General features: G+C 37.7%; 1 protein-coding gene across 6 annotated transcripts in view; it reads left to right on the top strand.

Annotated features, from left to right (window-relative positions):
- KDM4C (lysine demethylase 4C) overlaps nucleotides 1–24,675 on the top strand; it is a 418,681-nt gene that overhangs the window by 195,511 nt on the left and 198,495 nt on the right. For 5 of the 6 annotated variants that reach the window (XM_070794206.1, XM_070794204.1, XM_070794203.1 and 2 more), the window contains 4 exons: nucleotides 14,917–15,110; nucleotides 18,155–18,393; nucleotides 20,617–20,930; nucleotides 24,387–24,495. In XM_070794206.1, the coding sequence (XP_070650307.1) occupies nucleotides 14,917–15,110; nucleotides 18,155–18,393; nucleotides 20,617–20,930; nucleotides 24,387–24,495 (856 nt within the window). Of the gene's footprint in view, nucleotides 1–14,916; nucleotides 15,111–18,154; nucleotides 18,394–20,616; nucleotides 20,931–24,386; nucleotides 24,496–24,675 lie in introns of those variants that run through there. The other variant, XM_070794208.1, reaches the window with a different exon arrangement.

The raw sequence follows: 24,675 nt of genomic DNA, 5'->3' as shown, positions 1-24,675 counted from the left end.
GGATGTGAGTTTGAGTGAAGTCCGGGAGATGGTGATGGACAGGGAGGCCTGGTGTGCTGCGATTCATGGGGTTGCAAAGAGTCAGACACGACTGAGCGACTGAACTGAACTGAACTGAACTGAATCCTCTAGGCACATAGAATGTACTTCTTGGAAAGACACAATGTATATTTTCATGATTTAAAATAGACTGGAAGAGGAAGGTCAGATATGGCAAAGGTATCTGAAACAGTTCACAATAATGATTTATTAAAGTGAGAGTAAGAAATTCAGTTCTGGTATCCTACTTTCTTACTATTGACTATGATTATCTTTTTGGCCTTTAAGGGTATTTTAGAGCTACTTTCTTCGCCATGTCCATGAAAACAGAACATTTAGACTTTTTCTCTGTGTGTGTATCCTAGGATTCCCAGAGCCTGTAAGTGTTTTGTACAGTTTGACAAAATCAGAGTTCTGGGAACTCTGCAGACCAGTCTGGGGAAAACAAGGAATGTTCAGGTCTCCTGCAGCACTTGCTTCATTAATGGATATAAGGACAAAGGAAATGACCTTTGCACTCTTTTTATACTGGGTTTGCTGATTAATATTGATCTCAAAGTTATTTCTTTTCTCTCACTGCTCAGTCAGTGTAAATGTAATTATATAGTTTACTTTTCATGTGATCTGGTGAAATGGCCTATTACTTGTCTTTGACTAATATTAAATGAAATGTTACTCAGAAAATCAAAATCAAAGTGCTGTTCAGATATTACATTTATCTTCAGTTCAGTTCATTTCAGTCGCTCAGTTATGTCCGACTCTTTGCCACCCCATGAATCACAGCATGCCAGGCCTCCCTGTCCATCACCAACTCCCGGAGTTCATCTTCATGTCCATCGAGTCGGTGATGCCATCCAGCCATCTCATCCTCTGTCGTCCCCTTCTCCTCCTGCCCCCAATCCCTCCCAGCATCAGGGTCTTTTCCAATGACTCAACTCTTCACATGAGGTGGCCAAAGTATTGGAGTTGCAGCTTCAGCATCAGTCCTTCCAATGAACACTCAGGACTGATCTCCTTTGGGATAGACTAGTTGAATCTTCTTGCAGTCCAAGGGACTCTTAAGAGTCTTCTCAACACCACAGTTCAAAAGCATCAATTCTTTGTCGCTCAACTTTCTTCACAGTCCAACTCTCACATCCATACATGACCACTGGAAAAACCATAGCCTTGACTCGACAGATCTTTGTTGGCAAAGTAATATCTCTGCTGTTTAATATGCTATCTATCTTTTATCTTAATTAATTCTAAATATTTAAAAACTTTTTTATATTGAAATAATAAATTATAAAGTAATTATAATAATTTTCTCCCAAAATTATTTGTGAAGAGGGTACATGTATAAATGAGCAATGAGTGAAAACGTGTACAGAGGAAGTAAATCCGTATTATACCAAGTATATCCATATTATTACCAAGGGGAGAAGCCCATTTGGGCATATAGTGATGGGTGCTTAAAAGATGTTCCATAGATAGAAACTGGCAGGAGGCCTTTTCTGTTCTACTCTTACATTGGTTTTATGCATTTTTTTTTCTTAAACTCATTTAAAGAATGAGCTCAAGAATCATGTGGCTCTACTATCTTTGAAAATGTGTTCTGAAAAATATATGTTTGAGTCCAGACTTAAACTTTAAAACATTACATTGCTTTACAACAGCATTTTGAGTCTTTCTTAGTTTTTTTGCGGGGAAGAGAGTTGGGGAGATCATAATCATAATCTTTTTTAAAGAGCTCAAGTTGATCCAAGTGTGTTAACACACTTAAAAATTTTTGAACCCCCTGTGAGAGAACATTTTTATGTGAGAGAGATGATGCAGAGTTCAAGGCTTACCTACTTTTACTCAGCTAATAAACAGAAGAGCTGTAGTCAGTTTCAACAAGTAGAGCAGTATGGCTACTTTTTATCCATTATATTAAACATAGTTGTATTCATTAATCAGGTGGAATAATCACCAGTGTGAACTTTTTAAATACCTGATTTCTTTAGCTTAGCATAATTTATATGATTGCTGAGTCACTTCAGTCATGTCCGACTCTGTGTGACTCCATAGACGGCCGCCCACCAGGCTCTGCGGTCCCTGGGATTCTCCAGGCAAGAACACTGGAGTGGGTTGCCATTTCCTTCTCCAATGCATGAAAGTGAAAAGTGAAAGGGAAGTCGCTCGGTATATAATATTTATCTGTATTTGTTATACTGATTCTGAATTCCCCCTTTTCTAACGTAATTCAGTTTTGAGCTACCTAACGGTCTGTTTGGAGTACTCCAAGCAGGGTGAAATTCTATTCAGATTTGTAGCTGTCAATGAAAATTTTATGATAATACAAAGAATGGACTACAGAAGAAGAAGATTTTACTTATTTTTTGAAGTTTATCTGGAATAATTTCAATATAAATAGGTTCCATTACATTTTTACAGTTAATCAGCCCATTAAATACAATAAAAGTATTTAACTGTAAATATTAAATACATATATGCTCTTAACTTTATGGTGAACATAAAAGAACAAAATTTCCTTCAGAAATTTTTGTTGTATCTCAATAGGTTAGATACTTCTACAAATAGTAGAATAATATCCCGTCAATAGACATTGGCTTCATTAACTGTATAAGCATCTGTTTTCTAAAATTATTTTATTTAATGATTAATAACCATTTAAATTAGGCCATCTTTCTGTTAAAATAATCAGTTGGTTTCATAAGAACTGAATGACTATTCTTATGTTCATTATGTTTGGAACATAATGCCAGAAAATACTGATCCAGAAGTACTACCTTAAAAATTTGAGTGGATATTGGAAAATATTGTTCCCCATTCCTATTTGAAATGAGAAAAAACTAAGCATAAGTGTACAGGAAAAAGTCTGGGGTTCCTGGAATCCTGCAAATATAATAAGTTAGTATTGTGACAGTTTTCCAAAGAGCTGGCCTTTCTCTTCTTTAAGTTTGGTATGATTCAGTGGAAACCCACTTCATCTGTATTGATGAGTATATGTTATGTAGTTGTGAGATGAAGGTGAAGATTCTGGAGTGCCAGTGCATTGATAGAAGCGTAGTTTGTTTCAGTGATGGCTATTTTTCACATGTAGGGGGAATGGAGAGTTTTTAGGCTCTGGACATGACAAAGTTGAAAACAGATAAAAGGGTTAAAAACAGAAAAGAAAAAAGATAAAAGTGTTAAAAAAATAGGAAGGAATGAAAGAGGTGTAAGCCTAGAAGAATAAAGGATAAATTTTTGATTAGCTGGTTAAAATATCTGGTTAAGAAAGATTCTCCCTTTCCATTGTATACCCACATTCTGTAGTTCAAGATTTCTCTTGATACTCTAGCCTTAAAATTGTCTGAATTAAAGAAAAAATTTTAAATACACTTTTCATTTAACCTAAAACATATATGCAAAATTTATATTCATTTGTACATTTCAGTATGTAATGTGAAAAATTATTAACATACCTTATATCCTTTTTTTTCTTTTCAAGTCTTTGAATCTGTATAATTTAACACACAGCACATCTTGGTTCATACTAACCACATTTCAAGTGCTAATGGCCACGTTACCTACTGACAGCATAGACTTGGATATGAGATTATATCAACCTCAGTCACTCATTTCTGTGATAATGTTTGGCACACACTAAATGGATGGTAAATGTTTAAAGGGAAAAAAGGAAGCAAAGAAACGTAATAGCATATGTTTGTACTCAGACCTGTGTGTATACTCACTTACTGGTTAGATGACCTTGGTTGGCCTCAGTGTCCTCTTATGGGAATGCGATACTTGTTTCTACCTTTCAGAATTATTGTGAAGAGTTGATAAACATCCCCCCCACCCCCGCCATGAATTATATGAACATACTGAATATTAAATTATCTGTTACTATAAAAGCTAGTTTTATGGTTTCGAATATAATTGTATTTCGGGCTAGTTACTGCTTTTAACTCTAAATTAGTTATCATCAAAAAAAAAAATAAATAAATAAATTAGTTATCATCATCAGTCACTTTCTTTGTTAAAAAGAGGTCGTTATCCCTAATACTTTACTCTAGGTAGTATCTTTGTGACTACTTAAACAGTAATGGATTGTTGTATCAAATTATGTTAATAACATTCTTAATTCTTATTGTCATGACTAAGAACAGTGTGTTGTTAGAAATCAACGAAATTGAGACTGTTTCTCTTCCCTTTATTATTTATTTATGAAGTTCTTTTAAAGGGCAAGTTGTAGTGTACAAACTTTTGGGCTCTCAAAGTAAGTGAATGGTGGTTCCATGAATGTCTGGCACTTTGCCATTTGAAACACAGTCCCATATTTTCAGAACTTCTGTGTTTGGAGTTGTAAGACAGTTTTTCTGAATGTTGTAAACTAATGTAATTTGGTTGTGCCTTGAAGATAACCAATAACCTTCAAAAACATTAATTTTCTGGGGGAGACCAGATTTTGATAAAAACCTAACTTTTCCAATTGTTGATTTGAATTTTTGAAGGAAATAGGTATTGATGTGCTAGTTGTGTTTTTAAAATGTGAGTCATTTTCAAGTCCTCATGGGCACATGTTACCATACTGACTGCACAGACTGGGATTTGTAATTGTTCAGTGCAATTAGACATTTTCTTACAGTGCTCTTTGGTTTTAAGATACACCGACTACTCATGTGTCAGTAGAAGACTGCAATATATGCTTCATTGAACACATATATATTCATAACAAGAGCTTGCCATCATTGGCTCTTCTCTTTTTGATTGTCTAATTCAGTAAATCTGTTTCATCCTATGCGTTGGTCCCTTTTTTTATATTTGTTGGGAAGTTAATGATTTATGTGAAAAATTTGAATATTACTTATCCTCTTTGGGCTGTGATATGCTATAACTGACATTCATTGGAACTTTATGTGTAAAAAAGAATATTTTCCTGTGTATGTACAGAAAATTACTTTTTAACTCTGAGATACAAGTGGCTAGCATCTCATGTCTCTTGAAACTACATACATGGAACCATCTAACACCAACCTCTTATAAGACACCTATTTTAGAGGAATACAATAGAGAAATGAATTCCACCTCTACACTCATCTTATTTCCACCTGGCATCTATTGAGCCTTCAGTTTCTGTTGTTTCTCCAAGAGGGGAAGCCAAGGAGTTGGTCTGATAGGAGCCATCCAGGGGCTGGATGTGCACTGCACTGATTTCCACCCTTGACGAGGGCCCAGTCCTCTCACACTGTTTCTCAGTCCATTACAAGTCCATAGTTGCTCTTGATTCTTGATAACACTAGGAACCTCTGTATTCTTGTTGTCAGACCAACTTAAAGCACTTTGTATAATGCTTATCCTGTTTGGCGGGCTACAGTCCACAGGGTTGCAAAGAGACACGATTGAGTGACTAACACTTTCACTTTCTATCCTATTTAAAACAATAGTCATATATAGCATTTATAGCAGTGTCGACTAAAAAAAGATGTACACTTGAGAGTTGTGAGTTATATTGGGGGCAAAATGAGGACTGCAGCCCAGGAGGCGGCATCTCAGATAGCTCTGAGAGACTGCTCCAAAGCAGCAGTGGGGGAAAGTCAGTATATAATGTTTTGATGAAAGGGGAGTTTGATACCGTGAAGCACTCATTTTACAAAAGTTTTTTTGTTAGTCATGAGGATCTGATGTCATGAAGGGATTTATTGGTTCTGTAGATATGAGGAGATGCAAAGATTGAGATCATAAAATCTGTTCCTAAAAATATCCAACTATCTAAAACATCTGTCCTACCAGATTCCCTGGAGCACAGAGTGCCTCACTCAACCCTGAATTCCCTCAGGGGTTGTTGAAGGTCAGCAGCTACAGCAGCATGGGGTTCAATCTCCATAGAGGCAGATGGCAAATGCCTTTGCTAGTCAGTCGTTGGCAGTGCTCTTCATCTTCAGTTCAGTTCAGTCACTCAGTTATGTCCAACTCTTTGCGACCCCATGGACTGCAGAACTCCAGGCCTCTCTGTCCATCACCAACTCCTGGAGTTTGCTCAAACTCATGTCCATTGAGTCGGTGATGCCATCCAACCATCTCATCCTTTTTCGTCCCCTTCTCCTCCTGCCTTCAATCTTTCCCAGCATCAGTCTTTTCCAGTGAGTCAGTTCTTCATATCAGGTGGCCAGAGTATTGGTGTTTCAGCTTCAGCATCATCCTTCCAATGAATATTCAGGATTGATTTCCTTTAGGATGGACTGGTTAGATCTCCTTGCAGTCCAAGGGAGTCTCTCAAGAGTAGATTCTCTCTGGTGTAGTCAATAAAGCAGAAGTAGATGTTTTTCTGGAACTCTCTTGCTTTTTCGATGATTCATTGGATGTTAGCAATTTGATCTCTGGTTCCTCTGCCTTTTTGAAATCCAGCTTGAACATCTGGAAGTTCACAGTACACATACTGTTGAAGCCTGGTTTGGAGAATTTTGAGCATTACTTTGCTAGTGTGTGAGATGATTGGAATTGTGCGGTATTTTGACCATTCTTTGGCATTACCTTTCTTTGGGATTGGAATGAAAAGTGACCTTTTCCAGTCCTGTGGCCACTGCTGAGTTATCCAAATTTGCTGGCATATTGAGTGCAGCACTTTAATAGCATCCTCTTTTAGGATTTGAAATAGCTCAATTAAAATTCCATCACCTCCACTAGCTTTGTTCGTAGTGATACTTCCTAAGGCCCAGTTGACTTCACATTTTAGGATGTCTGGCTGTAGGTGAGTGATCACACCATCGTGGTTATCTGGGTCATGAAGATCTTTTTTATATAGTTCTTCTGTGTATTCTTGCCACCTCTTCTTAATATCTTCTGCTTCTGTTAGGTCCATACCATTTCTGTCCTTTATTGTGCCCATCTTTGCATGAAATGTTCCCTTGGTATCTCTAATTTTCTTGAAGAGATCTCTAGTCTTTCCCATTCTGTTGTTTTCCTCTATTTCTTTGCATTGATCGCTGAGGAAGGCTTTCTTATCTCTCCTTGCTATTCTTTGGAACTCTGCATTCAAATGGGTGTATCTTTCCTTTTCTCCTTTGCCTTTTGCTTCTCTTCTTTTCACAGCTATTTGTAAGCCCTCCTCAGACAACCATTTTGCCTTTTTGTATTTCTTTTTCTTGGGGATGATCTTGATCACTGCCTCCTGTACAATGTCAGGAACCTCTGTCCATAGTTCTTCAGGCACTCTGTCGATCAGATCTAATCCCTTGAATCTGTTTGTTACTTCCACTGTATAATCGTAAGGGATTTGATTTAGGTCATACCTGAATGGTTAGTGGTTTTCCCTATTTTCTTCAGTTTAAGTCTGAATTTGGCAATAAGGAGTTCATGATCTGAGTCACAGTCTGAGTCACAGTCAGCTCCTGGTCTTGTCTTTACTGACTGTATAGAGTTTCTCCATCTTTGACTGCAAAGAATATAATCAGTCTGATTTTGATATTAGCCATCTGCTGATGTCCATGTGTAGAGTCTTCTCTTGTGTTGTTGGAAGAGGGTGTTTGCTATGACTTGTGCAGTCTCTTGGCAAAACTCTGCTAACCTTTGCCCTGCTTTATTTTGTACTCCAAGGCCAAATTTGCCTGTTACTCCAGGTATCTCTTGACTTCCTACTTAGGCATTCCAGGCCCCCATAATGAAAAGGACATCTTTTTTGGGTGTTAGTTCTATAAGGTCTTGTAGGTCTTCATAGAACCGTTCAGTTTCTTCAGCATTACTGGTTGGGGCATAGACTTGGATTACTGTGATATTGCATGGTTTGCATTGGAAACAGAGATCATTCTGTCATTTTTGAGATTGCATCCAAGTATTGCATTTCGGACTCTTCTGTTGACTATGAGGGCTACTCCATTTCTTCTAAGGGATTCTTTCCCACAGTAGAACATATAATGGTCATCTGAGGTAAATTCGCCCATTCCCGTCCATTTTAGTTCACTGATTCCTAAAATGTTGATGTTTACTTTTGCCATCTCCTGTTTGACCATTTACAGTTTGCCTTGATTAGCGGAGACATTACTTTGCCAACAAAGGTCCATCTAGTCAAGGCTATGGTTTTTCCTGTGGTCATGTATGGATGTGAGAGTTAGACTGTGAAGAAGGCTGAGTGCCGAAGAATTGATGCTTTTGAACTGTGGTGTTGGAGAAGACTCTTGAGAGTCCATTGGACTGCAAGGAGATCCAACCAGTCCATTCTGAAGGAGATCAGCCCTGGGATTTCTTTGGAAGGAATGATGCTAAAGCTGAAACTCCAGTACTTTGGCCACCTCATGCGAAGAGTTGACTCATTGGAAAAGACTCCGATGCTGGGAGGGATTGTGGGCAGGAGGAGAAGCGGACAACAGAGGATGAGATGGCTGGATGGCATCACTGACTGGATGGATGTGAGTCTGAGTGAACTCCGGGAATTGGTGATGGACAGGGAGGCCTGGCGTGCTGCGATTCATGGGGTCGCAAAGAGTTGGACACGACTGAGCGAGTGAACTGAACTGATGTACCTAACATTCCAGGCTCCTATGCAATATTGTTCTTTACAGCATCAGACTGTACTTGCATCACCAGTCACATCCATTGCTGGGCTTTGTTTTCTCTTTGGCTCCGTCTCTTCATTCTTTCTAGTGTTATTTCTCCACTCTTCTCCAGTAGCATATTGGACACCTACCAGCCTGGGGAGTTCATCTTTCAGTGTCCTATCTTTTTGCCTTTTCATATTGTTCATGGGGCTGTCAAGGCAAGATACTGAAGTGGCAAAGCTCTTGGTAAGTGCCATCTTGTAGTTGACAACAGTCTATTTTACAGATACAAAAAGCTTAGTCCTTGTGAGGTAGTTACCATTGTTATGCTCTGTTTTTCAAATGAGGTAGCTGAGGCACAGAGACATTTAATAACTTGATCAAGGTTACATGGCTGGTTAGTGTTGAAGCTGGAATTTGAGTCCAATTTTTAAGTGTCAGAGTATGCTGCATTATGGGTTTTGTAGTTTCTCAACAAACTGTTGTCATGCTTTCTTTTTCCTCCTCTTCCAAGGCATTATAATCCAATATAGAATTTTAAAAGAAATAATGTTATTTTTATGTATTACTAGCATACTGTTGATTGGATAGTAATCATTTGTGGGTTTATGTTATTCAGAAAAATTTAACATGAATGGGTTTACTGCTTTATTGAATACTTCTGTTGTGCATACTTAGTCGCTCAGTCGTATCTGACTCTACGACTCTATGGACTGTAGCCCACTAGGCTTCTCTGTCCATGGGACTTTTGAGGCAAGAATACTTGAGTGGGGGGAGGGAGGGTTAAAAAAAAAAAAGGAAAGAATACTGGAGTGGGTTGCCATTTCCTCCCCAGGGGATCTTCCCAATGCAGGGATTGAACCCTCATCTCCTGTGTCTCCTCCATTGCAGGCGGGCCTCCATTAATATATCTTAAATAAAACATATGGCAGCATCTTCCTATATGTTCCATATAAGAGTCTTTTTGCTTCTGTGACAGATGGTACAGAGGACTGTTGGCTCAGTACTCTTCCTTGTGAGTTGTCCTGTTAGTGATTCTTCCTTCATTTCATCCTGTCTTTGTCATTTTCAGTTCAGGCTGGCATTATTTCTTCTAATATAAGGCCATCACGAACTTGGTTGGTCTTCTTTGCACCTCAGGGGTATCCAAGCCATCACACAAGAGTATCCTCCACAGGCCTTTCCTGGATAATCACATCTCCATTCCTGGCTTCTGCTGAGATGGTTGATCTGACCCATGATTCACATGCCTAATCTCTTTAGCAAACGTCTATCCAGCCAAACCACTGGCCCAGTCTCCAGAATATACTCTGTGGATAGGCTGAGAATTTTCTAAACTGGTTTTTTTTTTTTGCTTAGTAGTTCCTTCCTCAGTTTCTTTCTTTCTTCTGTCTTACATTAAGCAGACAAGGCAAGCAAAGCTGAACCTTCCATACTTTCATGGGAAATCTCAATTTCCAAGTTTGTAATTTTTAAGTTCTACCTTTCACCCAACATAACACAACTTTTCCTCTTTTCACAACAGGGATCACCTGTCCTCCAGTGTCCAATACCATACTCCTCATTTACCTCCGAGACCTTGCCAGAAGCACATTTAGCACATGTAGCGGTACTCTGTTCTTCATTATATATATATTATATGTATAGTCTATGATGATGAAAGCCTTCTCTACTCTTTTCCTCTCCAAAGCCACTCTACATTTTAAGCTGGTTGTTATAGAAGTGCTGTACTTCCTAGTTCCAAAAATTTGTATTAGTTCCCTTGGACTGCTGTAATAGAGCCACCAACTGGGTGAATTACAACAACAAAAATTTATTGCCTCAGGGTTCTGGAGGCCAAAAATCCAAAATCAAGGTACCTGTAGTTCTCTCCTCCCTCTGAGACCCTCTCAGGCTTCTTCCTGATGGCAGAGTTACTCCTTGATGGCCCTTGCCTTGTAGATGCATTACTCTAATCTGTGCCTCCATTTTTACATGGCTTTCTTCCCTGCATGTCTGTGCCTCTTCTTTTTTGATATGGGCACCAGTCCTACTGGATTAAGGGTCCACTCTACTCAGTAACACTGTATGTAATTACTTCTGCCTTAACCCTGTCTCCAAAGTAGGTCTGTATTCTGATGTACTGGGGTTAGAACTTCAACATAGACCTTTTTGGGGGTGGAGGGGAGATACAATTTAACCCATAACAGCCACATCAAGTGGCTTACCAGGTTTGTTATCTTATTTTAAGTTATTCTTGCCTTAGTACCTTTTTTATTGTTTAATATTTATTTTTTATTTACGTATTTGGCTGCCCCGGGTCTTTGTTGTGGCATACAGACTCTTAGGTGTGGCATGTGGCATCCAGTTCCCTGACCAGGGGGATCAGTCTGGGGCCCCCTGCATTGGAAATGTGAAATCTTAGCCACTGGGTCACCAGGGAAGTCCCTTTCCTCAGTTCCTTCTTAATTACCACTTAATTATTATAAATAGACTGGAAAGCAGAATAATTTCAGATGTTTGCATACCTTCAAAGTCTTCCTTATCAGATATTTGCACGTGAAAGCTCCTCCCCGCCTCCCCCTCTCTTGAACAAAGAGAATATGTTCAAGTAATACCTTAGTTTTTTTTTGTTTTTTTTTTTTATTAAGCCTCAGCTTCTTATTTTATTAGTAATATATTGTGGTTATATGAAATTTCCAATACTACAATTCAGATGACTAGCTTAGTATTTGCAACCTTAGAAAGTTGCTGATTTTTAGAAACATTTTCATCTTGAAATTAGATTGCTGGTTTTCAGTATAAATAACAGCATGAATTCGACTTCCCGGGAGACAGGAACGAATAATCATCATTCTGTGTAACAAGTCTTAGAGTAGTGAAATATGGAAGAGTTCTGTGGTTAAAGACTCCTGACAACTCCCTTTAAATATGAACTTAGCATTGCATACATTGCATATTGCATAAACAATAGGTATACTCTTAAAAGAAACAGTAAGAAAAGCCATCTCTATTAGTGTTTTGAATTCATATCCAAAATACCTTCCTTGAGAGTTATTACCTGTTATTGCTTTTTGTACCAATATGTAGTCTGTAATTTCTTTGTTCCTAAATGGGATTGTTAATGTCTTCCATTCTTTATGCTAGTAAAGTCACATTGCACATTCTATTAAATGTTGTTAGTAATCTTTAGGGCTTTAGATGAATGTGTTAATTGTCACTACTGACAAAAGCAGATTTTCTCTGTGCTTTTAAAGTTTACTTCCGCTATTTTTGGACTTCCCTGGTGGCTCAGTCGGTAAAGCGTCTGTCTACAATGTGAGAGACCTGGGTTCCATCCCTGGTTGGGAAGATTCCCTGGAGAAGGAAGTGGCAACCCACTGCAGTACTCTTGCCTTGAAAATCCCATGGAAGGAGAAGCTTGGTGCAGGCTACTGGCCATGGAGTCTCAAAGAGTCCGGCAGGACTGAGCAACTTCACTTTCACTTTCAACTATTTTCGACTCTGGCATTGTTCCCTTGCATTATTTTGGGTATTTTATGCCTGCATTCTGAATATTTAAAATTGAAGGTTAAACATATATATATGTATGTTTTTAAGGAAGTCTTGGGGTTTATTTTTTTCTTAAATGTTTTATCTTTAGATAATTGTAGATTCATATCCAGTTGCTAAAAATAAGACACATAGATCCTGTGTATCCTTTACCCTGTTACCCTGATGCTAATTTCTTGCGTAACTATAGTACAATATAGGAAAAGAGGATATTGGCAGTGATAGAGTCAAGATACAGAATATTTCCACCACTGCAAGGATCCCTCACATTGCCTTGTATACCTGAACCCCCCTGCTTCCCTCTCACTGTCATTTCTTCCCTTAACCCTGGCAACCATTAATTTGTTATCTGTTTCTATAACTTAGGACATAAATTCTTGTACTGAGTCAGAGAATCAGTTGAGCAATGGATCGTGTTGTATGTGTACAAAATTCAAGACTTCCAGGAGAGAGGGATAGTAAATTAAAATGTAACACAAAATTCTTTGATGCCAAGGCAACTTATAGTATCAATATTATCCACTCCTTGTTTTTCCACAAAGCAAATATTAGTAACACTGTACTCAAATAAGAGAATTTCTGCAGGTGAGTCTAAATTTCATTTCTTCCTTTAGTGAAAGGTTGCATCTTAAAGCAAAATATCTTCAAATATCTAATGATCCTCATTTTCCGTATTTCTGAGCCAGGAAGACTTAAAAATGACTCAAAACTCTCTTTTTATAGGCATGCCTCAGAGATTGGGGATTCATTTCCTTTCCCCAGAAAAAGCGAGTCACACAAATTATTTGGTTCCCCAGTGCATATAAAAGTTATGTTTACACTATATTGCACTCTATTATGTGCAATATATATTTTAATTAGAAAATATTCTATTGCTAAAAAAAGTTAACGATCACTTGAGCCTTCAGCAAGTTTTATTCTTTTTGCAGTAGTAACATCAGTAATCAGTGATCACAGATCACCCTAATAATGAAAAAGTTTGAAATGTTGAGAATTACCAAAATGTAACACAGAGATATGAAGAGAGCAACTGCTGTTGGAAAATGCTGTAGGAAAAATTGATCGACTTGATGCATAGTTGCCACAAACCTTCAATTTGCTGAAAGCACTTTATCTGCAAAGTGTGTTAGAGGAAAGTGCAATAAAGCAATATGTAATAGAATGAAGTCTGCCTGTACTTAACTAATAATAGAAAGCAGTGATGTAGATAAATAGTACTCCATTCAGAAGGATAATTGGTACAATTTGCATTCAGTGTTTAGGATGAATTTTCTTTGGATGGCAGAATGGTGAGCTGGAAGGCTTTGTGGTAGGATCAGAAGTATTGAGGTAAGGAGGCTCATAGTGACTTTGCTTTGGGGTTGAATAGGAATATTCATTTGACTTGCAGTGGAAGAGAAACCTGGATGTCTCACTAGTGGAGATAAAGCTTAAGAGGTCTTGAATGCCAGGTTCAGAACATTAGACTTTATTTTAAAGGCAAAGCAGAATACTATACCGTATTGAACTCGGAAATGAAAGATTATGAGATATTTGAGGGAGATTAAAGTGACAGCTATGAAGATGAATTGGAGCTCCGAGAGACTGCAGGCAGGGAAATTAGTTAGCTTTGTTATACTAAGTTTCAGTGTCTGACAGTGAAGGTGTCCTGGTAAGACGATTTATGCAGGTAGGTGAAGAGCTAATTGTAGATGATGACAGACTGGATTTCTAGGGGTCAAAGGGAAGGGAGGGATTAGGAAATGTTGATTGTGAATATAGGAGAACAGAAGGATTATCATAACATATAACAGCAGAATTTTTTTGGAAGTTGGAGAAGTTGCTTTTCAGCATATTAGACTATTAGCCATGTCCTGAAATGTTCTGATTTTTCCTTTTTCTTGAACTTTCAAGTCAAGATTGGAACTCTGTAGAGGAAGTTTTGAATGGGAGGTTATTAGGAAATTTTAAATTAATTTGCATAGAGATGATAATTGTTTTCCCAAAGTATTGAAAGATTTACAGTTTCAAGTCTGTTGTGGAGTCAATCAGTCTATTGCCAGGTGTGTAAGGGAGATTAAAGGTATATTAGTTCCATCTTTGAGTTCCTACCTCTGTTTCACTGGTTAAATTCTGCCTGCCTGGAGTATTAGTCTGGACACACTTTAACCTGTGTAAGGTCTTTATAGGAAACTTTCTAATGACTGCTAACTATGCATTCATGAGGATGGAAGTTCTAGTGGGTTCAAAATAATCTTTTCTTTGAACTTCTTACCTTAATACTGTTCTTCCTAATGGATATGATTGTACAGATGATGCTGGGTGTTTCATGTGATATGATGTAGAAGAGACTATTTGCTCCTAATTGTTGGTTACTTTGTGAGAGTGTATTTGTTAATAAACATTAAGGTGATTAATATGTGTCTTGGAGAAAATTTATTTCAATCTATTGGTTAAATTATTCTAACCACACATTTATTAGCTACTTTTATTCATTGCCAACCTAGATTTTCTTTTGTATAATATTCAGTGCAGTGATGCATCCTTGTGCTGGAAGGGTATTCCTTCTTTGTAGGTATGCTTTCAAATGTGTGCTCTTTCCTTTCAGTTGTTCTTGATACACTTTCCAAGAACTATGCAATGCATTTTAACATCTTATTCTCATTTATAGATGTGAATATACAGATTGTCACCTCCATTCAGGAGAAATTGAGTTTATTACTCACTGAATGTTTGAAAATAGAGAACATTATTTTTAATTATGTAGTGACTAAGAATTCATGTATGGTACACTCAAAGAACAACTCAATGTGACTTTATGTAGTTACCAGAATGTCTAAAGCACTCCAACCCCATTGTGTTTCAGTGCACTTGCAGGAAAGACATGGTGAAAATTTCTATGGATATCTTTGTGAGGAAATTTCAACCAGACAGATACCAGCTTTGGAAACAAGGAAAGGATATATACACCATTGATCACACAAAGCCTACTCCAGAATCCACCCCTGAAGTAAAAGCATGGCTGCAGAGGAGGAGGAAAGTAAGAAAAGCATCCAGGAGGTAATGATCCTGCCCCCACCCCATCCCACTTGAGGTTACTCAGTTAAAACTGGTCCTTGAGCATAATGGTCTTAAAGACTATTTATTTGCTTTTCTTCTGTTTATTCATTGTATGTTTATTTACTATCTTACTGAAAATTTGAGGCAAAGTATTTGTAATTCTTTGGAAGTGCAATAAATAAATAGAGTGCAATAAATAAATAAAGAGAGGTTTGTTGTGTTGCAGTGCATGAGAAATAGAACAGTTGTAGAACTTCTAAACCCCTTACACGAATGTATTTAAAGTCTTACGGGTGCTGTCTACTCATATCCTTATTTTTGTCAGCTTCAATAACTTGGTTTCCAACTTTTTAATCTGGCTACTGATTTTGACTTTTGGTAGTTCTCTTCTTCATTTGTCAAACATCTCATACTACTTTCCTCATTGGGGAGCTTATATTTTGCTGCATTATGCACACTCGGCTTTGTGCTTTCACAAGATGTCAGTCAGAGCATGTGGTATTTCTGTAACGTGGTGGTCTCTGTGTAATGTATCCTACATTCCATTTTTGTGGCCAGGGCCATCTCAAAAGCCTTTAGGCCTGTCGTGGTCATCTTGCTGTCTTAAAGCACATTAAACAGGGAGTGTGTTTTGTTGCTCAGGTCCTCAGGCAACCTTTTTAGGTTCTTATTTTCCAGATTTGTGTTGTATTTTTACTCTCCAATATTACTCATTGTTTTTCTTTCAGATTGTAAAGGTAATATTTGTGCATTGGAGAAAATTTGTAAAATAAGGAAAAGAATAATGAAGGAATCCCAAATCACCCATTACCACACAATCCAGAGATAACCAGTGTTAACATTTTGTATATATCCTTTACATATATATTTCTTATTTATTATATACTTTTCCAAAATTGGGGCCATGCTCTATTAGTAATTTGACCAGTTTTGTGTTTTTTCATGTAATTGAATGATTTGCTACAAAATTTTTAATGCCTGCATGTATTTTATCTAATCTCCTGTAGTTGGACCTGTAGCTTCTTTCCAGTTTTTAGCTACTAACCAAAAAACACTGTAATTTTAAATCTTTGCCCACACTTCTGATGTTTATTTTCTGACTCTCTCTCTGTCTCTCTCTCTCTCTCTTATTTTTCCCCTGACAATTTATTTTCTGCTATTTTAGAATGCTAGTGAGTGGAGGAACCTTAAGAACATGGAATCAAACCAGCATTTTATAAGAGATATACTTGAGGCACAGAAGTAGTAGCAGAATTACAACCCAGATGTTCTTATTTCACCCTATAGTCTACAGCAGGAATTTTCAAACTGTCACTTTTCAAATCTAATAGGTTAGGAACAGCATTTTAAAATTAGGAAGTTAAAGAGAGTAAAATGTATCGTAGTCCTTCCCATGAGGTGATGGTAAGTATTAATTCATGACGTGTCAGCATCAGTGTATGTGTGTATCGTGTCATCATCTGAAGTATATAACTCACTGTGGGCTGCACTCTGAAAAGTTTGGGAAACACTGATTTGGAGAGTAAAGGTGCTAATCCACATTGCCAAAAAAAATTTGCTGCAGGAGACAGTAGTCAATCTTCAGTTCAGTGGCCAGTAAAACGTCTTGAGAATTATTCTTTAATGGACAGAATACACAACACTCTAATTTAGGTGTATAATCTGGTCTCTCAGTTACTAATCACAGTGGTCCTTGTTGGTTGACATTGAACATAGATATGACATCGAACAGATGTGAAGTGTCTTTCAGTAGGTTAAAATAATCAGTGGTCTTTTCTTACCCAGTTAGAAAGCCTAATGTTACGGGGCTTATTATGCTCACCTTTGCTGGCTTGATCATTGAGTTTGCTGATTTCCCTTAGGTAATATACTATATCTAAGGAAATCTAATGAAGGGAATGATTCATTGAAATCTCAAAAAGATGTCAACCTTTTAATTTTATGTGTGCTATGCTATTCATAATGTAATATTCCACATAGACCACTGCATGGGTTTCAGTAAAAGTGATGATGATATCAGTACTGTTACCTCTAGCAAATTTACCAAAGCCAGGTTATCCCTAGCTACTCCCTTTAATCTTATGGGGACTTACTATAGGATAACACTAATGTCATGTATGTGTGTGTGTGTGTGTGTGTGTGTGTGTGTGTGTACATACTCTGAAATACATGTTGATATAGTTGGAGTTATAGCTATTCTCAAATGAAAGTGTTAGAAATGTTGTGTCATATACAGAACGCATCTACAATAAAGCTATGAAATGACTTGCTGAAAAATACTAGAAGTGGAATAATATAAAAGTGGTGTCCACTCTGAAAATAAATAGTACATTGATATAAGATGTTAAATACATGTGGTTAGCCTTCTTCCTCTCTTAATTTCTTCAGCTAATGATAATTTGACATTTAATCTTAATGATTTTCATGCATATTTCAGAATTATATGAAACTCAGGCAAATACAGTCACCAGGTCACTTTGGAATGTAAATAATCTACTAAAATTTTAACAACAGCTTTATGCAATCACTTTGTTTCCTTTTTCTTTATTATCTAAATAATGTTTGGTTTTATCCCTGTGTCATGATTTTTCACTCTATTTTTTATGTTAAGCTTTCTTTTAATATGGTTATAAAGTTTTATTGTTGTTGTTTAGTTGCTCAGTCTTGTCTGACTCTTTGAGACCCCATGGACTGTAGCCCACCAGGCTGTCTGTCCATGGGATTCTCCAGGCAAGAATACTGGAGTTGGTTGCCATTTCCTTCTCCGTATAAAGTTTCAACAGTGACTTTTTCCCAATAGTGTTTTAGTAATCAATTATTTAGAGTTATTTTAATTTTAATTTTTAGTAAATTGTTATTAAAACTGTTGTTAACATTTCAGTTTCAAATTTGATCTATTAATCATGAAGATTATCTTTGTATATTACAATTAAAAACCAGTTTTTTATTCTGTTTTTTCAATAAGTGAAAATAATGCTTATGTATATATTTTTTGCTGTCCTTTGCCCACATTGTGTTCTGACTACAGCTTTTCTTGTTAATAGCTTCCAGTGTACTAGTTCTCACTCTAAGAGGCCTAAGAATGAGGAGGATGAGAAACTGTCAGCTATAGTTGGTGGGGCAGAGGGACCTACTCCTGACCCGGATCCAGGTGATCTCAAGGATGATGGAAAGCCAGAAGAAGCAGTGAAACTAGCAAACACAGAAGCACCTTCAGAGGGAGAGGCCTCTGTTAGCAGGATGCAGCTGGATCATAATTTGTCAGATAATATCAGATTCTCGGGTGAGAAAGTAGCTGATTATGTTTCATGTATTAGTAGTAGGTAGTCGCTGATCTTCCTTAAGTCTGTGTTTTCTAGGACAGATAACTTACTTTTCCACAGAGCTTAACCAGTAAGCTATCTAAAGCTATGTGGTAACTAAACTAGAAGGCCAAGGGAGTGTTATAAAAGCCAGAAGTACCACTGTTCTGGGTAATGAAATTTTAAGACAAATAGCCAGCAGTACCTATTTCATTTAATAAAAAAGAAGATTCTAAAATAGAAAAAAAAATTTTTTTTTGGTGCAACTCAATTTACAATATATAATACATTTTTGGAAATCTCTTGAAGTCACATGGAATAGAGACAACCAACTATAGATAATTCTTTGCAGATTCTTAGCTTTCAAATTAATTTTAAGAAGAAAATAAAGATTAAGATTTTACAAAGTAACATCAAAAATCATTCAGTCCTGTGAAATGACATATATAGTCCCCTGGCTGTTTCTCTGTGCCAAAGCCATCATCTATAAATCTCAACTGATTTGCTTTTCCCCTTTTTTTGTAGCATATTTCTTTGAAACTGTTTTTATGCTTTGCCTCTTTAATATTTGTGGGAGATTTTGCCCTTTTTCTAATGGTGCTTATTGGTAATTCCTGTCTCACTCTCATTCCCCTCATCTATTCTGTCTTTCTGTTGTGGCGCTCTCCCAAATCCAGACATCCCCCTGCTTTCTCTTTACTCAAGATGTGTTATCTTTGTCTGGACTGTTGTAGAAGGTGCCTCCTTCCTGTTTTTCCAGTGTCCACTCTAGTCAACCCTACTAGTCAGATCTCCATTTGGCAATTGTAGTGATCCTTTTAAAAGAGTCAGCTTAGGTCTTGGCCCTGCCATTTTCTTGTTCTTATTCCACTTAGAGTAAAAGAAAAGTCCTGATCATTGTTCTAATTAATCAGTCCTTGGCTTCTTCTCCATTCTTATTTCCTTTTGCACTTGAAACGTCTGTGTTGATAGAGTTTAAATTATGGACATTTTCCCCGGTGAGTTTGTATTTAATTGGCTATCTAGACAAATAAATATGTAATTCCTATCTAGTATGCCAAGTACCACTATCAAGATGGCATACCAAGGAAAGACCCAAAATAGACAGGAAGCTGAACTGGCAAGGTTTCTAGGAGTAGGTGATAGCTGAATTGATTTGTAATGAATGCATGGAAGATAGAGTGAAGAAGGTAGGGAAGTGCAGAGACCAGTTATGCATTATACACATGCTCAGTCGCTAAGTTCTATCTGACTCTTGCAATCCTGTAAACTATAGTCCACCAGGCTCCTCTGTTCTGGGATTTCTCAGGCAAGGATACTGGAGTAGGTTGCCATTTCCTTCTCTAGGGAATTTTTCTAGCCCAGTGGTTGAACTTTCATCTTCTGAATTGGCAGGCAGATTCTTTACTTCTGAGCCACCAAAAATCCCTAGTTATGTAATGTATACAGATATTTCTTTGTTGTCCCTCACCATGGGTTTTTTTTTTTTTTTTTAAAGTACATTGGGTTAAATTGATTACGAACTACTGAGTGGTTTAAGCCAAGGGTACACAGCTTTATTTGTTCTATTGCTACCTAGTTTCTAGCATTTTGACTTCTGGGTTTTAAGACCTGACGGAGCATTTAATAGAAGATTTGGCATGGTGCAGTGTTTGAGCTACTATGCGATAGGTGAATAAAATGATGCACTTGTGTATGCGTAAGACAGGGAGCAAGCTGTAGAAGTAAACTATGTGTGATATTCCTTTCGTTTCTGTACTGTCCTTGTACTGTGCAGGATTAGTTTAAGAAATCATTTTTATTGGACCTGCACAGTTTTACATGTGTTTTACATGGACTTGTACAGTTTTACATCCTCTTGAGTTGGAATGTTTCATCAGTAACATATATTTGAACTAAATTCTTATTTTTTGGAAAGATCTCAAATTGCTATTGCTTAGGTAGGTATTGTTACTGCCATGGCTTTGGACACTGGTTTACATTGGAACCTCTTTTTAATCCCTTATTTTGTCAGTAAATATATTATTTTGCTGCCTTAGCAACTACAAAGGCTGCATAGTGCTTTGGTGACCTTTTCCACTCGGGTCTTCAGTGGAAATTTAGAGGGGATGTTTGGTGATAGACATTTAGTTGAGAACAGTTTAACAATTCTTAGCAATAATATGTTGTAACATTTATTAACAGGCTCTTGTTTTACTCTTTAGGAAATGTCTGCCTAAACACATCTGTAGCAGAGAAAATCAAAGCTGAGGCTGAACAAACTTGTGCTGCAATTCCACCTTCAGATCTCAGCGAGGCTGACGAGTCCATATTTAGTGGCCAAGTGACATCCGAGGAATCAGAGCCATGCAAGCTTCCATGGCCAAAGTCACCTGAGTCATACTCCTCTGTGGCAGAGAGTAGCAGTGCTTTGACTGAGGAAGAAGAGAGTGATGTGGAAAGCCGTGGGAATGGCCTTGAACCTGGGGAAGTCCCAGCGGTCCCCAGTGGCCAGAGAAATGGCTTCAAAGTCCCCAGTGTATGTGACAGTGTCAATTTTTACCATATTTATTGTGTTGTCAAGGCTTTTTCTGAAAACAGCATGCTATGCATGGAAATCTTGCTGTAGGGCAGAAATAGCATCTTACATTTATAGGTCTTAATCTATTTCCTTCAATGACTGAGAGGTAAGCTTTCTGCGAGCTCTGGCTAACCTGGTGATAATTCAGAGAACATGGAACTTGTGGCCATGTGTTGGGGTTTAATTTTCTTTCTTTTTTAGTTTTTCTAACATTAGACTCTTTGTTTTGAGATCTTTGTAGATTTATATGCAGTGGTAAGAAGTAGTATAGCAAGATTTTATAAACCCAGTTTCCCTCAGTAGAACCTCCTTGGAAAACTAGGATAGGACAGCACAGTGATACTGACATTGATATAGTCAAGACACAGAATGGTTCTGTCACCTGCAATATTAGCCAGACTGGAAATAATTCACCTGCAAGACTCTCACCTCTTTCTGCCAGTGCTTAATATCTCTGGGTCCTAGGTTTCTCTCAACCTCTATTTTAACATTAGTGGTCTTCTGGTTATGCTTTTCCCTGATTCTTGCCTCATGGACTCTGAATCTAGGACCAGGCTGAACCTTCTGTCTCTACCCATGCTGGAACCAGGCCTTCTGCCACTTGGAAAACTCAAGATCCCTCTTGATTTCCAGCTTCCTCATTCTAACCCTTTGCAGAAGGCCTCCCTGTTTCTCCTATGTTCTTGTATGATGTTAATACTATATGCTTTCAGCATAAACTGACTGTGAGTATATCAGCCAAGCTACAATTGTGTGTTGTGATTGTCATAATTTGGTGACCTCTTTTGACCTGAACAACTTGATAAAGGAGTTCAGGTGGATGAATAAGGGAATCCTCAAATGTTTGAGCTGATAAATTGTGCTGGCTGCTGCTGAACAGACCCAGTTCTGGATTGCTCCTGCTCATTTTAGCTCAGAAGAAGCCTTTTGTATTTTTGAGTAGCAAGAGAGAGTAAATAAAGACGTCAATTTGGAATGCCCTATTTATAAGTAGTTTTAAAATGTCCAATAAAATGTAGATAATTTCCTAATTTCCCTCAATAACTTTTTATCATTTTTTATGCATGATTGTCCTACTGAAGTATAAAATATTTCTCAGAAACACCTGAGAAACAGAAAGTTATGATCTAATTTATTCGAAAAGGTAGCTGAGAAATTTGAACATAGTATTCACATACCAGTAAACAAAATTTACAACTTAGTTTCATGTATGGATTATTTGTAGCTGGATAGATACTGGGATTCTAGACTGGTGAATAAGTCAAATACCTGTTTTTATTTGGTCTGATTCTTTAAACTAGAATGGAACTGAAAATAACTTTTCTGTTCCCTTACTGTTAACCTTCATCTTGATCATTTCACTGAACAAAGCCTGACTGGCCAGGAAGGCAAGTGCTGTTGTTGAGGGCTGAGGACTTGGTTTGCACTTGTCAGAAATAGCTGTGTGGTGTTCTCTTCTCATCCCATTTTGTCAGACTTCTAAGTCCTTCTAAGTCATACAGACCTGGTTCATTTTTGTGTAATGTGACCAGTGTTTCTTAGTATTGAGTGTAATACTGTGTGTTTGCTGATAGCAGTCAGCTTCAGTCATCCTTCTCAGGAAACATCAAGTGAGCCAAGCACGTTCACACATTACATGCTATTCCTGCTGTCCAAAATGCTCCTCTCCCAGAGAGCTAAATGTGCTGCTTTGCCATTGCTCTCAAAACTCCACTCAGATGTCTTCACACCAGAAAGGCCTTCTCTGATGATCCCACATAAAATAACCTCCTCCCCATCTTTTTCTATTCTTTGTTATGTGGTTTTTTAATTATTATTATTATTACTGCATATTTACTTAATAGTACCTGATGTTTATGGGCTTCCACAGTGTCTCAGTGGTAAAAGAATCCGCCTGCCAAGCAGGAGATGCTGGTTTGATCCCTGGGTCGGGAAGATCCCCTGGAAAAGGAAATGGCAACCCACTCCAGTATTTTTGCCTGGGAAATCCCATGGATAGAGGAACCTGGCGGGCTACAGTCCACGGGGTCGCAAAGAGTCAGACACGACTGAGCAACTGAAACAATAACAACAACCCAATATTTACTTTTTACTTGTTTATTGCCTCTGGCCTACCCTATCTATATTGCACTCCTTGGAGGCAGGGACCTGGTCGAATTTTTTCCTGCTCTAGCTTACTCTTAGAGCAGTGTAGCACATAGTAAGGGCTTAATAAATATTTCTTATTTTTGACTAAATTATAATTTCTCACATTCATTTTTAGCTATTATAAGCCACAGGCAAATCTCACTCTCTATCATTACTTTGTGAACCCTGCTTTGATTAGAGTGTTGTCACACATTTTCTCATAAGCCTCTTTATGTGTCAGATGTTAGCATAGTTTCTTTCCTTCCGAGTGCTGCTTCTTCAGCTTTAGGGAAATTTATGAGACTCCTTTCTTTTGCATGAACCACTGATGCAAACACACTGGATTTGAACTCTTTCTCTAACTAGCAACTCTGCCACTTTTTTTTTTTTTTTTGATTGTATGGATGAGAAAGCTTGTAAACAGAGTCTCTCTGAAAGATGTCAGGATGCAAACGACTTTTTCCTCTACGTTTGAAAGAAAAATGTAGTCCAGGCAGCTCATGACAAAAGATTTTACGTAGAATTTTAGTGGTTTCAGGATGATGGTTATGTGTCATATTAAACAACAACAACGTGTGATTTCCTATTGGTCCTCAGAGAAGTGAGGATTCATTTTCCAGTGGAAGGAAGAGTACAGCTTCACTTTGGCTGTATTGCCTCCTGAAGACAGAAAGCACACAGTCACATGTGACCAAATGCCATGGTCCTGGATTGTTATGAATATATAGTCCTAAATTTAGATTATCTTTAAAGGACTTTGAAAACTCTCTAATAACCGAGTTTAATATAGGTTTGCAAAGGGTACCCTGCACTACAGATAGTGCTTTAATATGAAATGGAAGGATAGTTCAGTGATGCCTCTGCCAGTAAAATTACTAACAGAATAGCTCCTATTTCTGTTGACTTTGCCATTTAAATTTCTTTAACAAACTTAATTTCTCAGGTGGTAAAACAAGTACAAGAGTTCTTTATAATTTATTTGTGGTGAACATGAAGTTGCTCAGTCGTGTCCAACTCTTTGTGACCCCATGGACTGTAGCCTACCAGGCTCCTCTGTCCATGGGATTTTCCAGGCGATAGTACTGGAGTGGATTGCTATTTCCTTCTCCAAGGTATCTTTCCAACCCAGGGATTGAACCCAGGTCTCCTGCATCGTAGACAGACGCTTTACCGTCTGAGCCACCAGGGAAGTCGAATTTGTGGTAAGTCATTGTAATGATAGTTTTTTTGTTTTAAAACAAGTCTTTAATGGTGAGTATTTCTCCCCTATTCATGTTCTGTAACCAGAGAACAGAAGGTGAAACCAAAACTGCTAAAAGTTGGCGCCACCCACTTAGTAAGCCTCCAGCAAGATCCCCAATGACCCTGGTGAAGCAGCAGGCAACGAGTGATGAAGGTGAGCTTGGACTGTTTTTCAGTATTTATTCCATGTAAACTGTATAATATTCAGAATTTATTCTGTCAGTTTGTTGTAACAAACTTTTCTAAAAAAAACTGTCTGGTAGAAGAGAAATCGGAGAAGGCAATGGCACCCCACTCCAGTACTCTTGCCTGGAAAATCCCATGGACGGAGGAG

Source organism: Bos indicus, chromosome 8 (genome assembly GCF_029378745.1).
Source record: "Bos indicus isolate NIAB-ARS_2022 breed Sahiwal x Tharparkar chromosome 8, NIAB-ARS_B.indTharparkar_mat_pri_1.0, whole genome shotgun sequence".
Taxonomy (NCBI): domain Eukaryota; kingdom Metazoa; phylum Chordata; class Mammalia; order Artiodactyla; family Bovidae; genus Bos; species Bos indicus.
Note: the sequence above shows the minus strand (reverse complement) of the source record. Positions and strands in the feature narration are given on the sequence as shown.